At 42.7% G+C, this 16,105-nt stretch overlaps 1 protein-coding gene across 2 annotated transcripts; it reads left to right on the plus strand.

Annotated features, from left to right (window-relative positions):
• Positions 1-5,220: 5,220 nt before the first annotated feature.
• On the plus strand, positions 5,221-11,221 carry C5H12orf73 (chromosome 5 C12orf73 homolog). 2 transcript variants are annotated; one of them, XM_021687582.1, is made up of 3 exons: positions 5,221-5,267; positions 5,643-5,760; positions 11,057-11,221. In XM_021687582.1, exons 2-3 carry the CDS (start codon positions 5,653-5,655, stop codon positions 11,150-11,152), a joined length of 204 nt encoding a protein of 67 aa, XP_021543257.1. In that variant the 5' UTR covers positions 5,221-5,267; positions 5,643-5,652; the 3' UTR covers positions 11,153-11,221. The 2 variants fall into 2 exon arrangements, with proteins under 2 accessions (XP_021543257.1, XP_021543256.1); XM_021687581.2 differs by lacking the exon at positions 5,221-5,267 and having other exon boundaries at positions 5,268-5,760.
• Positions 11,222-16,105: the final 4,884 nt, after the last annotated feature.

Below are 16,105 nucleotides of genomic sequence, written 5' to 3' on the forward strand. Positions count from 1 at the left end.
AACATGGGATCCATTACCCACTGAGTCTTTAGCTGAGTTAAGAGATAAACTGGAAAGAAGATTTTAGTCAATTAGAAAATACAGACTGTGGTCAAAATGGAGGTAGTTGAAGGGCTCTTTCTTTTTTTTTTTTTTTAAAGATTTTATTTATTTATTTGAGAGAGAGAATGAGAGAGAGAGAGAGCTTGAGAGGGGTAAGGTCAGAGGGAGAAGCAGACTCCCCGCTGAGCAGGGAGCCCGATGCGGGACTCGATCCCGGGACTCCAGGATCATGACCCGAGCCGAAGGCAGTCGCTTGACCAACTGAGCCACCCAGGCGCCCCTGAAGGGCTCTTTCAATCTCCGTGGTTTACAGCAACCAAGGTTTATTTCTCACTAACGTAACATGGACTGGGAATGAGTATGGCCCTGTGCTTCATGTGTCTTCTTCATTCTGGGATTCAGGAAAGGGCTTTCATGAGTAAATATAGGATGATTAATACATCTTATATCCATTGCTCAAATGAAACTTTAAATATTTTTAAACTTTTCAGAACTTTTATGGATGCTCTGTCCATTAGTAGGTACTACTCAGAACCTGACTCTGGGTGTCCAGTGAATATTTGTTGAATGAATGAATGAACAACAGCCCATTCTTTTGCTCTCTGTCTCTCTCTGGTTTTTCTAACCACCCAGGACCACAGTCCAGAAAAGTTTTTATTTTATTTATCATTAACCTCAGTCGTTAAGCATCTGCCTTCGGCTCAGGTCATGATCCCAGGGTCCTGGGATCGAGCCCCACATCGGGCTCCCTGCTTGACAGGAAGCCTGCTTCTCCCTCTCCCATTCCCCCTGCTTGTGTTCCCTCTCTTGCTGTGTCTCTCTCTGTCAAATAAAATCTTAAAAAAAAAAAAATACAACAGAATAAAAAGTGTCAAAGTGTTCATATATGATAAAGGTAAGTATTGTTTTACACATACATAGGTACATGTGTACAGATAGGATCACAGTCCTAGAAAAGTATTTCTTACTGTGAATCACGATCAAAAAAAGTTTGAAAAGTCATTATAATAGGGCTTATTCTCCCAAGTGAGAGGGAGCAAATGAGGAAGGAGACCTGTGGTTCACACACTCTCCTGTATCAACTCAGCCCTTTATTACAGGTCTTTAATACTTAAGCTATATTTTGTAGAATGGGTGGGGGAGTTTGTGGTGTCACCTGCGGGGAATAGCTACATGTTTCAAGCAAATGATTTGGAAAAAAAATCTGTGTGTCAGGGGGCTTTAACGAACATTCATTTTAGGGGAGGATACAAAATTTTCTAGGTTTCAAAAGAGTTGTCTTAATCTTTTAAAAAATACTTATTTATTTTAGAGAGCGAGCAAGCAGGGGGAGGGACAGAGGGAGATAATCCTTAAGCAGACTCCCCACTGAGTGCAGAGCCCAGTGCTGGGCTCGATCCCAGGTCCCTGATATCATGACCTGAGCCGAAATCAAGAGCCAGATGTTCAACCAACTGAGCCACCCAGATGCCCTGACTTCCCTTATTCTTAAAATTTATGAGCCTTTGAACATTTTTTTTGCAGTTAATATTTAGACTTTTACTTAGGTATTTTTTAAGTTTTTGAGTAGGTGATAAGGGCTTGTGCTGAGTTGAATAGTGTCTCCCAATTAATGTCCACTTGGTATCTGTGAATGTGGTCTTATTTGAAAATAGGGTCATAGCAGATGTAATCAAGTCAAGATGAAGTCATAGTGGATTAAGGTGGGCCCTAAATGTGATGACTGATGTCCTTCTAAGAAGAAAGACACGATACACAGACATAGGACACATTACTGATAGACTACAATATGAATAGGAGTTGGGCACTGCATGAAATGTGATTTGGGGTGCATGGCAGAAAACTCAAAAGATAGAAAAGACAATTTTTTTCTATGATGGAATCGAGTCTTACTAGTTTGTCATTTAACATCTTTTTAAGGAACCTAAACCATTTTTTAGCTGTGCTAAGCCAATATTTTGCAGTACTCATCCTGCCTTAAAGATAGTCTCCTGAGACAAACCATAAGAGACTCTTAATCATAGGAAACAAACTGTGGATTGTTGAAGGGGAGGTTGGTGGTGGGATGGGGTAACTGGGAGATGGGCATTAAGGAGTGCATTTGATGTAATGAGCACTGGGTGTTATATGCAATTGATAAATCACTAAATTCTACCTCTGAAAGTAATAATACACCATATGTTAATTAAATTGAATTTAAATAAAAATTAAAAAAAAAAATGTTCTCCTGAAATTTCTTGTTATGTATTCTATCTCAAGAATTTAAAAAAAATAAGTACATACTTCCTTCATTTATAAGAATGTATAGTTTAAAAATAATCTTGGGGTGCCTGGCTGGCTCTGTTGGTGGAGCATGGAGCTCTGATCTCGAGGTTGTGAGTTCGAGCCCCATGTCAGGTATAGAGATTACTTAAAAATAAAATCTTTAAAAAAATAAAGGGGCACCTGGGTGGCTCAGTCAGCTAAGTGTCTGCCTTCAGCTCAGGTCATGATCCCTGGGCCCTGCTTCGGGCTCGCTGCTCAGCGGGGAGTCTCTTTCTCCCTCTCCCTCTGCCTCTCCCCCGGCTTGTGCTCTCTCTCTTGCTCTCTCTCTGTCAAATAAATAAATAAAACCTTAAAAAAAAATATTCTTAGAGTGTAATTATCCTAATATAAGTTAACTTATTTTCTGCATTGTTTTTTGAAAATAGCCTCCGACCTTTAATATGGAATTTAATCAACATCTGCCATTTCCAACAGATATGCCAAGAATTTGACATATGTTTGAAATCTGATGTAGCTTTCACTTCTCAGATACAGGAAGGTAAGATACAGCAAACCAAGATCCCAAATTAGAAGTTACTTGTAATTTTCTGAGGTGTCTATATATATTAGTTTACCTCAGAGCTCCTTTTTTTTTTTTTAAGATTTATTTATTTATATGAGAGAGCGAGAATGAGAGAGAGTACATGAGAGGGGGGAGGGTCAGAGGGAGAAGCAGGCTCCTCACTGAGCAGGGAGCCCGATGCGGGACTCGACCCCGGGACTCCAGGATCATGACCTGAGCCGAAGGCAGCTGCTTAACCAACTGAGCCACCCAGGCGCCCCTCAGAGCTCCTTTGTAACATGAAACCCATGTTAACTAACATAACATGAATTAATGTGGTGTTCATGTATTTTTAAATGCATGAATTAGGGGAGAGTATTGCAGTAATTAAGTAGAAATGAAGGTTTCTTTGTGGTGAGCTCAAGAAGTAGAAAGCTAGGGTGTTGGATGGAAAATCATCTCTGACACTGGCAGGCAGGGCCAGTTTCATGGGGGTGTGACCTGGTGCACACCAAAAGCATGATCCATAAAAGAGGAAATTGAAAATTGGACTTTATTAAAAGTAGAAGCTTCTGCTCTTCAAAAGATTATTAAGAAAAAGTAAAGACAAGCTATATACTGGGAGAAAATATTTGCAGATCAAATCTATCTGATAAAAGACTTATCCATAATATATAAAGATGACTAAAATAGTTTAAAAAAACAATAAAAACGGATGAAATATCTGAACAGATACTTCACCAAAGAAAATACAAGCATATAACAGGATTCCCAACATCATTAGTCGTGAGACACCATTACTAACCTGTTAGAGTGCCTAAAATTAAAAAGACTAACCGGACCAGGTGTTGGAAGAGGATGGAGAGGAACTGGAAGTCTCAAAACTGCTGGTGGGAATGTGAAACTGTATATACCTATGTTGGAAAACAGCTTGGCAATTTCTTAAAAAGTTAAATATACACCTGTCTACTATATGCTGCAGCCATTCTACTCCTAGGAAAGTATTCAATAGAAATGGAAGCATGTGTTCACAGGCTTGTACGGGAGTCTTTTTGGTATACTTTACTGTCCATAACAGCATTATTCCTGTAAGTCCCAAACTAGAAACAACCAAAATGCCCACCAAAGGTGAATGGATACACCAGTTGTGTTATAATTATACACAGCAATAAAAAGAAGTGAAGGACTGATACATGCAACCAACCAAGGGAATGAATCTCAGAATAATTGTGCTGCATGAAATAAGCCAGACCAAGATGGTACATACTGTATGGTATGATTCCATTTACATAACGTTCTAGAAAATGCAAATTTATCTATTGTGACAGAAAGCAGACCCAGAGGAGACAATATGGGAGCAATTAGAAAGAGGCACAGAGGGCACCTGGGTGGCTCAGTTGGTTAAGCGACTGCCTTCGGCTCAGGTCATGATCCTGGAGTCCCAGGATCGAGTCCCGCATCGGGCTCCCTGCTCAGCAGGGAGTCTGCTTCTCCCTCTGACCCTCCCCCCTCTCATGCTCTCTCTATCTCATTCTCTCTCTCAAATAAATAAATAAAATCTTAAAAAAAAAAAAAAAGAAAGGCACAGAGAAACTTTGGGTATGACAGATATGTTAATCATTTTGCTTGTAGTAATGGTTACACAGGTGTACACATGTCAAACCTTATCAATTTGTATATTTTAAATATGTCATTTATGTCAAATATACCTCCATGAAAGTGTTTAAAAGGTGAGTGTATCATGATTCATGTTATACATACAACCATAACCCTTCAAAATTTAGTCCTGAGTTAACTTTTTCTCAACAAAAATCAATCCATAGTCATAGCACAATCTAAATACGCATAGATTAAACAACGTCGCCTTCAGTTTTCTTTTATTCCAGTAGGGAACAGCAGTGTGCGTGTGCCTGTTTCAGGTCTCAAAGGACGCCCCGCACGAGGACGGAGAGCGCTTTAACTGCCCTCTCCCGGGGCTGACCTCATCTAAGCAACGGTCGGAGCGCCAGTCTCCACCCGCTGCTAAAAGGTGGTAAACGTAAGCAATTTCCGTGGGCGTGTGAAGGACCACCCGAGGCAAGAATCCTGCCAGCTGCGAGCCCGAGATTCGATATCTGCCATGGAAGTCCGCCCATAGGGAGAGTAAAGAGCGCAACAAGTGCCTGGGGCTGGGAAGGCACTGGGAATTGGGGGAGGCGGGGGGAAGAAGAAAGAAACAGAAATAGACAAAGGCTCGGGCCGCAAGTCCGAAGTCGGCCCGGGTCACGTGCCAGCGCCGCCGCCGCACTGCCCTGCTTTCTGGTCCGGCGGGGCCCGCAGGCCCCGTACTTTCGGTTCCGCCCGTTGGCTGTCCGCTGCGACCCCGGCGCGCACTTCCGCTCGCCCTCTGACCCGCGGCCGGACGCCAGTGCATTCTGCGGTACGATCTCTCGGGGCGCGCCTTTAGGGCCAGTGGGGAGTGCGCTGTGCAGTTTCTCTCCTGCTAGAGTTTGAAGAGGCGCGGGGAAGCCACTGGGTGTCGGCCTTCCGGTTGCTGCGCAGGAGCGGCCTTTAAGTTGCGCAGGTCCAGCCCCCGCACTAAAAGCCCAGTGAAGGCTGAAGGCTGCTCGCGGGCGTGGGAGGGGCGTCGGGCCTCTCGGCGCCCTGGCGTCCTGAATGAGCCCACGCGGCGCGGGGTGGGAGACAACCCGGGGTCCTGACCCCGTCCCACCGCTGCTGTGTGGCCTATTCCCCGGCACGCTTTCGTCCTGATCTGGGAGCCTTCTAACACTGCCCGCCTTTCCTCCCCGTGCAGCCCCCCAACCATGCCCGCGGGCGTGTCCTGGGCCACCTACCTGAAAATGTTCGCTGCCAGCCTCCTGACCATGTGCGCCGGGGCCGAAGCGGTGCACAGGTACTATCGGCCGGACCTGGTGAGTGCAGGAGGGTCCATCGTTCCTGGCCCCTGGGCCATTCGGTTCTCCTCCCAGCAGCGGAAACGATCTTAAAATTAGAAGCACATCTGCCCTGAGCCTAAAGCCTGATGATGGCATTCCGTTGCGTTTAGAGCAATGCATGGCCTGTTCTTACACGGGTCTTACACAGCCAGTCACCTGCCTGCCACTGATCTTCTGCCATTTATCCCTCGTTCTCACTCTTGAAGCCAGTACCGGTTTCCTTGCTGTTTCTCACACTCATCAAGCCCGTCCCCATCTTCAAGGCCATGCTTTTTCTCATCTTGGAGTGCTTTTCTCCCAGATCTTGGGTTGGTTTCCTACTTCAAAATGTCAAGTCTCTGCTCAAATATCTCCTCCAGCAGTGAGGGTCCTTGGGGCAGCTCCTAAAGGATCCCTCCTTGTGCTGTTCTTTCTCAGTCCTTTGTTTCCTGGGAGGACTTGTCACAACTTGCAAGTATTTTATTCCTTTTGCCTATTTACTTGTTCTTTGTTTCCTCCACCAGAATGTAATCTCTACGAAAGGACTGGGCCTGCGTGGTTCACCCTTGATCTCAGTCACCTAGAAAAGAGATTAGAATATGGTAAATGCTCGATAAATAATTGATGAATGAAGAACGAGGGAATATAGGCATTCCAAGGAGGGAGAAATTGAAATTACTTTTAGCATTTTAAGCGTTCATTGAATTAGAACTGGGAATTAGAGGTGCTTTTGAGGAGTTACGGTCTTGCGGAGGTGGAGGCAAGGGGGTGCAGTGGAAATAATTGCAGGCGTGTGCGAGGTGTTATGCTACAGGTGTGAATGGAGTGGTTTGGAGCACAGTGTAGGAAACAGTCGTCTCTGCCTGGACTGTGGACGGGTAACACAGAGAACCAGCCATTTGTCTTTCTGGTTTTAGTTAACTGTCAGCTACAGTTTTGGGGTGTTTATTCTTGTTTTCAGATAAGGAAACTGAGATTCAGAAGACTGAAGGTGATTTCCCAGGATCACATAACTTCCTGGGGATTTGAAGCCCAAGCTTTCTGTTCAATGTTTCTCTTTTTTGATCCTGTTAATGGGGTAGTACAACACCCTTGTAAAACATTCAGATTGAATTCAGGTATGTAGAGTAGAATGTGAAAATCTACCCCTCCCCCCACTTTCTCTAGTTTGCTCCACACAGGTAGCTACAATTTTTTTGGTTGGTGTATACTTGCAGACTTTTACTGTTGTTGAGATACACACAGACACACACAGTGGACAGGGTATTTTTCCGCACGGAAATAGGAGTTCATATACACATATCTCTAAATTGTTTGTTTTGGTTAACATCTATATAAATAGACACATGTTTATATCAACAGCCTTTTTTCTTTCTGATCATTGAATAACATTTTATAATATGGATATTCCATATATTATTTAATATCATATTGACATTTTGGTGGTATCTAGTTTTTGTACTAACAGTGCTGAAGTAGCTCTTTCTTACCAGCCGGGACTGCTTCTCTTTTGAGTTCTAGGGATGTATCAGGGATGCTTGGAGACAGAAAGGGGTAAGAACCTTCCACAGAAATGCAGTTGAGTCACTAGCTCCTGAGGAATAGACATCAAGCAGGCATTACAAAGGAAGGAATACCTGTGATTTGCCCCTGGGAAATTGACCTTTGATTCACCCATCTCGTTATAAGTAGGAACATGCATGGTTGTTACCACCAGCTGCCTCAACCTTGGGAAGAGGCAGCATGAAGCCAGAATCTCTAGAAGGACCTTACTGAAGTGTCTCAGGCTACTTCATCCTGATTGGGCAGTGACATCAGCAGTGGGGTACTTCTTTAGGGCCCTGAAGGCCAGGGCGGGCCGGCTGTGTGTAGGATGCTGGATGCTGAACTAACATTTAAGGAATTTATGTTCTTTTCCTGCGTCTCTTGGTATTGTTCTAGCAATGACTATCACTGTTGTAACAACTGCTGGCCTTTGTTAGAGTCTTTCAGTCTTTACAGCTAGAAGGTCTGGATGGAGTCCAGAGCAGAGGAGACCGCTCCTGGAGTGTGTGCTCAGTGCTGTCTTAAGGGAGCAGGATTAAGGATGCTTTTTCTAGTTGTCCAGCTCAGCTACTCAGGATAGGAATGGAGGCAAGGACTCAAGGCAGATGTTCTGTCCTGGAATACAAAGTGTGCTTTTGCTTGAGCTTCCCTTTGCATTTCCATTTGCTTTTGCATTACTTTTACTGGTTCTGTTTTCCTTAATTTATAATCTACTTATTATTGAAGGCATAGTAAAAAAATGCAGTCTCAGCGATGTAGGAAAGATGTTAGGGTTTGAAGCGACGGCCAAGAAAGAATTCTTGAGATGTCTTTGGTGCAAAAAGGTGGTTTTATTAAAGCATGGACATGGGACCCATGGGCAGGAAGAGCGGCACTGGGGTCATGAGGAGTGGTCCATTATGTACTTTCAAGTTGGGACGGGGTTAGGGATAGCGTAAGCCTCCCAGGTATTCGGAAACCAGGTTTCCAGGATCCTGACGGGGCTAGCTATTGTCAGGGAAAGGTCCTTTATTACTTAGTAAAAACTCAGTCATGAGACTCCTCAGATACATATCGGTGGGTCATATGCTTGGGGGATGATTGCGAACATATATCTTGGCAGGGGTGGAGGGTGGAGATAAAGGAAGTTTCCAAAGGAATTTTTATATGTTAAAGTAGACTTACAGGATCCTGGGGGTTGGGCTAAGATTGCCTTTTGCCCTGAGCAAAGTAGTAATATTGAGGCAGCTGAGTCCCTAGAGGAATGTCACTGCCTGTTTCAAGGACTTGTCAGTGGACTATAGGTAGAAAGGAAATTTAATTTTTCTTTTGCCTTTGTTTCCCACATCATTAGGATTCATTTTATTTTATTTAAAGATTTTATTTATTTGTCAGAGAGAGAGAAAGAGCACAAGCAGGGGGTTGGGCAGGCAGAGGGGGAAGCTATGCGGGACTTGATCCCAGGACCCCAGGATCATGACCTGAGCCGAAAGCAGACACTTCACCGACTGAGCCACCCAGGTGTCCCAGGACTCATTTTAAAGTGTTCAGTTTTGGTTGTCTCCAGACATACCTACATACACAGAAATTGCTATTTAGAACCTCTGCTGACACTTAACTTTTGATGTCAGAAAACTTGTTAGTCTTTTAAAAATTGATTATATATGTAGTATATTTAGTAAAAGTGCTATTTTTCTGAAGCCCGAGAGCTAGGTTCTTTTTTTTTTTTTTTTTAAAGATTTTATTTATTTATTTGAGACAGAGAGAATGAGAGAGACAGAGAGCACATGAGAGGGGGGAGGGTCAGAGGGAGAAGCAGGCTCCCTGCCGAGCAGGGAGCCCGATGCGGGACTCGATCCTGGGACTCCAGGATCATGACCTGAGCCGAAGGCAGTCGCTTAACCAACTGAGCCACCCAGGCGCCCTAGATCTATATCTAGAAATAGACGCCTCTGGAGACACCTGGGTGGCTCAGTCGATTAAGCGGCTGCTTTCGGCTCAGGTCATGATCCCAGGGTCCTGGGATCGAGCCCCATTGGGCCTCTTGCTCAGCGGGGAGCCTGCTTCTCCCTCTGCCTGCCGCTTCCCCTGCTTATGCTTTCTCGCTCTGACAAATAAATCTTAAAAAAAAAAGAAATAGATATGCCTCTGAATCATTATGAACAGTTCCACTTGGATGTGCAGTGAGCGTGTTCAAAACTGAGCTCCTGGTCTTCCTCCAACAGACCTGCTCGTCTTGAAGCCTTGCCTGTCGCAGTAGATGGTGACTCCATCATTCTTGTTGTTCAGGCCAAAGCCTAGGAGTCCTCTTTAACTCCTCTCTCATACTACACATAATAGCAAATCCTATTGGCTTGATCTGAAAACTACATCCTGAATCTCACTGCTTTTCACCACGTCCATTGCTACTACCCAGTTCAAGCCACTGTCAGCCATGTCTCACCTCAGTTTCTGTGATGGCTCCCTGACCTGTTTCTGCCTTCCAGCCTTGCTCCCCTGCAGTCTTTTCTCGACAAAGCCACTGTCCTCTTTTTTGCTTGAGTCAGGTCATGTCATTCTTCTGCTCAGAACTCTGCAGGGATTGTGCATCTCTGCACCCCCGTTTTTCCTCTGTCCTCGTCTCTTCGTAACCTCTCGTTGAATACCTTAGAGCAGCTGTGCTGACCACCTTGCTTTTCCTTGCACATAAGGGCACATTTCTGCCTTAGGTCCTCTGCATTTGTGGTTCCTTCTGCCTGAAACACTCCTAGATATCTGCATGGCTGGTTTTCTCATCCTCCTTCATGTCTTTGTTCAGAAGTCACCTTTTCAGACAATAAGCACATGAGAGGATGCTCAGCATCACTAGCCATCAGAGAAATGCAAATCAAAACCACAATAAGATACCATTTCATCACCACTATAATGGCTATAATTAAAAAAAACCCAAACAGCTCATGACAAGTGTCTGAGGATGTAGAGAAATTGGAACCCTCATACAATGCTGCTAGGAATGTAAAATAGTGCAGCTGCCTTGGAAAATGTCTGGCTGTTCCTCAAACAGTTCAACATAGAGTCATAGGACTGAACGATTCCACATCTTGGTTTATACCCAAGAGAAATGAAAACATAGGTCCACACATTCTTCTTGTACACAGTTCATTTAAATGGAATCTACATGTGGTCTTTTGTGACTAGTTTCTTTCACTTTGCATGTTTTCAGGGTTTGCCCCATATTGTCAGATGTATCTATACTTCATTTCCTTTTAGGACAGAATAATATTCCATCATAAGAATAGCGGGGCTCGATCCCGGGTCCCCGGGTTCATGACCTGAACCGAAGGCAGATGGTTAACTGACTGAGCCACCCAGGCGCCCCAGGCACTTAGTGTTTTTGAACAGTAATGAATTGATTTGAAATCAGTTCAAAACCAGTTGATTCCTGATACTTGTTTTGCATGTCAGGCACATGGTAGAGACTCAGTAAATAGTGCAGGAATGAATTTCAAATTGTGGAAAGCTTTATGAAGATTTGTGATCTGTCAGTTAATATTGGTATGAACTCTCCCTCTGAGTCCTGTAATACTAGAGACACAGCCTGGGTAATAGAGTCATGTAAGTATAGGGTTAGAAAGGAACTGGGATGGGCCACAGACTCTCCTAATAAGGTTTTATCATTGAGTACACAGGGACTTTTTGTTCTTTTTTTTTACTTTTTACTTTCTTTCAGGTCATGCTGAATTACAGTCTAAGAAAGCACTGGCATCTATTTGTTTTGTTTTTTTGATAGACAATACCTGAAATTCCACCAAAGCCTGGAGAAATCAAAACGGAGCTTTTGGGACTGAAAAAGAGACAACATGAACCTCAAATTTCTCAACAATAGAAACCTCAAAATACTTAACTTTGCCAAGAACTCTGTGAATAATGTTATAAGTATTAAACATATATTTTTAAAGTTTATTGAGTCAAACTGGTTGTCTTTAAATCTAATGCAATGCTAACTGCAAGAGGTGCCCAGGTGTTAATTGATGCATTGAGATTTAATTATGGATTGACCAGTGTATCTTGAAAACTGCCAAAGTTTGTATCATCAGCTTTTTTTTTTTAATTTATTTTTTTTCCGCCCCCCCCATATCATCAGCTTTGGAATGTATTTGAATAGATACTTAATCTTGGATATCATGTGAGAAAGAATATTTACGGTGTTTCCTGCCCTTATAATTCTGGTTTATTTCTCTGAATAAGCTTGACTATCATGACAAATGGGAATTATAAATTAACTATAATGAAATTGTCATTGACAATGAAAGCTTATGGTGTGTAGTTAATAGTTCTCTAAAATTGCAAAGTGCAATTTGTACTAAACTGTGGATTAAGTTGAAATATTTAAAGTTTGAAGTTCTTTTGGAATTGTGTACTTAACAAAATTACAACAAATGTCACCTGGACTGTCACAAGTTCTTTATCCCCAAATTTGAGATACCATATTACCATGTAGTTATTCTTACTTTTTTTTTTTAAGATTTTATTTATTTACTCATTTGAGAGAGAGAGAGTGACAGAGATAGCGAGAGAGAGCACAAACAGGGAGGAGAGGGAGAAGCAGGCTCCCGCTGAGCAGGGAGCCCGACGTGGGGCTCAATCCCAGGACCCTGGGATCATGACCTGAGCCGAAGGCAGACGCTTAACCAACTGAGCCACCCAGGCGCCCCTCATGTAGTTATTCTATATTTTAAAATAATTGAAAAGCTTAAATGAGCTAGCTTATGGGGCGAATTGTGTCATCTCGCCAAAGATGTTGAAGTCCTAACTCCCAGTACCTGTTAATGTGATCTTATTTGGAAATAGAGTCCTGTAAATGTAATGAAGTTAAGATGGGGTCATTAGGGTGGGTCCCTAATCCAGTTCATATGACTGGTGTCTTCATAAGAGGAAAATGCCATGTAAAGACAAACACACAGGGAGAGCGCCATGTGACAACACATCGAAAACTGGGGTGATGTAAGCCAGGGATGTCAGGGATGGAGAGCCACCACCAGAAGCCAGAAAGAGGCACGGAGGGAATTCTAGCCAGAATCTCAAAGGATGGTCCTGCTGACACCTGGATTTTAGATTTCTGCCCTCCAGAACTCTTGAGAGAATACATTTCTGTTGTTTGAGGCTGTCCAGTTAGTGGTACTTTGTTATGGCAGCCCTAGGAAACTAATACAAATATTTCAACTCTTCCTCTGAGTCTATAAATAAAGGACAAAAGTAATTTATAGAGCAGTTGGCTTTCTATTTAGGGCAATTTTTCCAAAAGAAGTTTTTCAGAATTCTGCATTCTTAAAGATAACATCTAGGCTTGCTTCTTAGCCAGTTAGCAAATTGCTACATCACATAAATCTTCGGGGTCATTGTTGAAATCTTAAATCCTGAAGTGCAAACAAAATGTTTTTGGTTTACTTTCCAGAGTAAGTACCCTTTTCAGTTTAACAGTATAAAGCAACTAACTGAAATGGTTTATTTCCAGTCTATATACAAGCTCTTTTCTGCTGCCATATTATTTGGTACCTTATCAAATTCTACACATGAAGAGGATTTGTATTTCTGTGATGATGGATGAGCAGTGGCCCACTCCAGGGAAAGGTCTGGAGAACAGAGTTTTGAGTTGAGACTGGTTGTTTTCTGATATTTACTGTGACCTTTTGCATGAGACTTATTTCTCTGCATCAAATTTCATAACTGCCATTAATTGAATACTTTTTTCTTTTTCTTCTTTCTTAAAGATTATTTGAGAGAGAGGAAGAGAGCGTGCACAAGCGCAGCGGGGAGGGACAGAGGGAGAGGGAGAGAGAGTCCCAAGCAGACTCTGTGCTAGGCATGTAGCCTGACACTGGCCAGCCCCAATCCCAGGACCCTGAGATCACAAGCTGAGTTGAAACCGAGAGTTGTCACTTAACCGACTGAGCCACCCAGGCACCCCTGAATACTTTTTTCTTTTTAAAAAAAAAATTTTTTTTTAACGATTTTATTTATTTGAGAGAGAGAGAGAGAGACAGCATGAGAGAGGAGAGGGTCAGAGGGAGAAGCAGGCTCCCCGCTGAGCCAGGAGCCCGACGTTGGACTCGATCCCAGGACTCTGAGTGGGATCATGACCTGAGCCGAAGGCAGATGCTTAACCAACTGAGCCACCCAGGCGCCCCTGAATACTTTTTTTCCTTAAAAAAAACTTTATACTTTACAAATGGTGAATCTTGCCACAGCCAATTGGTAGGGTTTTTATATCAGACTGGAAGAAGTTTGACAAATTTTTTTTTTTTTTTTTAGTTGAAGGAATTAAAAAATGGTTTCCAAAACTCAAACTCAGTAATTCTAACTTTGGTGCCTCACTCCTTCAAATAATATGAATTCCCAAAGGTTTCAGGAAGGATACCTGATTTAATACAAATCAATAATAAAATTGTTTTTTTAACTCTGAACTAGTTTCATCAATTGAATTTACTAGGTGCAGTTTTTTTTTTTTTCTTGGCTAAACGAACATTTACAAATTCTACTTCTCCACTAATTCTAGTATATGAACACGAAACTGGTGAACTTCGATAATGCATTTTGTAGCTATCAGTGAGGAGAGCCCCCCACCTCCATCACTTTCCAGAATAAAGGGCTGGGGGCATTGCTCACCCTTTGGAGGAAGAAAGGATCCGGCCCCTTGGGGCCAGTTTGTGCACAGTGGGAGGTCCCTCATGCCCTGGGTGAATGCAGTGGACCATACTTTAAAGGCACTCCCCCTCGCCATCCCATACCTTTCATTTACATGTACAGAGTGACTGGTCTGGCTGTTGAGAGAAAAAGTCATGATTTGAATCCACCTCTCCTACAAGACAATGGCTTTATGAAGGCAGAAAACTGATTTTCTAGCTGTTAAAAATGTACTGAAAGTAAAAGTGCCATCATTTCAGTAAGTGCTGATTCTAATGATTCTAAGTGACTTTCACCAAGGTATCCTTTTTTGACGTTGACCCCTATTGTGAAAAATATGCATTGTGGCGGCCATGAAAATGCATTAATAGATTCCCTGAGGAAAGGCACTGGATGCTTCTCACTGAGCAGCCTTCAGTTGTCTTGGCTTCTGCAGGGATTTTATCAGAAAGAGAGTGGCCTTGCTCAAAGCCACACACCTTCTGCCATTCAGCACAGTTCTTGAGGGGCCTGTTCTAGCTCATTTCCCTCTGAGTTGACTGGGGCTCTTTGGACCTGCATTGCTTCTCACCTCCCTCTGCTCCATCCCATTTCCTTCCTTCCTTCCACAGGTGCTGATCAAGGGCATTCCTTAAAAACATCCTGTATACTAAACTCCATTTTGGTGCTTCTTGGAGAACCAAATCTATGACTGACACAAACCAAAAATTAAAAGTAGTAATAGATTATTCCTTAATAAAGCTGTGGGGAAAAAAACAACCCAAGATAGACCAGTTGCAAGGTGTTTGGTCATTAAATTAGATCAAACAGTGGTTGTGCAAGATGTATATGACATAGCTGTTTTTACCCAAAACTGAGGGAGTAGGATGCTTTCTAAGCTTCCTGCTGGAAACAATCTCAGAATTTGTAATTGGAGAATGCTGAGGAGCAAGTTTCAGATGCTATTAATTTAATGCAATCTGATGGCTTTAATTTCTATACAGCAGTCTTTAGTAAAAATGGTAAATTATGGGGCGCCTGGGTGGCTCAGTTGGTTAAGCGACTGCCTTCGGCTCAGGTCATGATCCTGGAGTCCCGGGATCGAGTCCCGCATCGGGCTCCCTGCTCGGCGGGGAGTCTGCTTCGTCCTCTGACCCTCCCCCTTCTCATGTGCTCTCTCTCTCATTCTCTCTCTCAAATAAATAAATAAAATCTTAAAAAAAAAAAGGTAAATTATGGTGGCCAAAAAATTGGCAACAAATATTATGACTAATGGCTAATAGTGTTGTATCATGAAAGGAAGCTATGTCTTAACTACAGCATGTTTCCCTATGACTGAGCTCCCATTTTATTTCTTATAAAAAGGAAGATTTTTAAAATCAAGTAATTAGATTTCAAAGTGATTATTGCAAACTAACTCTAGAAAAATAGCTTGGGGGGGAGGAGTAGGATACATACAACAAACAGAAATAAAAGAAGCCCAGAAAAGGGTACTAAATTATCAGGAAAATCTAGGCCCTAACAAATCTTTATAGTACATAAAGTTGGTTTCCATAGAGTTTTCTCACACACATGATCTCTGAATACACAACTGAGGTTTTCTCTCCCTAGCCAGTTAAAAAATAGACTACCATTTCAGATGGCTATCAATTAGTGAAATTAGAGAAACCTGTTTCTCCCATAAACAATACATTTCAAAAGAAATTAAATGATTGCCTGATGAGGATCATCACTCAGTATCTAGTTATCTGTTGTAGGATTATGGGTATTTTGAAAGACAGCCTTATTTTGGAGTAACTCTAGATTTACAGGAAAACTGCAAAGTGAGTACAGAGGCGCCATGTCCCCTTCCTGTTTCCATGAATGCTGGTCCACGGGTCAAAGTCCAAGAACCATGCACTAGACTCCAGACTAAATTTTGCCAGTTTAATCCAGGCAATGAAGGCACTTAGTTGCCATGTCTCCTTCAATCTATTTCTGTCCTTGGTTTTGACCTTGAAACTTTGGAAGAGTACTCTTCATATAGTATGGGTTTGTCTGATGGTAGAGATGGCAGTACCCTTCTTACCACATCCTATCGGAGATACAGGACATCACCGGGGATATTAACCTTGGCCACTGCATTAAGGTAGTGCCCGCCAGGTTTCTCTGCTACAAAGTTACTACTTTCCCCTTT

This window comes from Neomonachus schauinslandi, chromosome 5, assembly GCF_002201575.2.
Source record: "Neomonachus schauinslandi chromosome 5, ASM220157v2, whole genome shotgun sequence".
Classification (NCBI taxonomy): domain Eukaryota; kingdom Metazoa; phylum Chordata; class Mammalia; order Carnivora; family Phocidae; genus Neomonachus; species Neomonachus schauinslandi.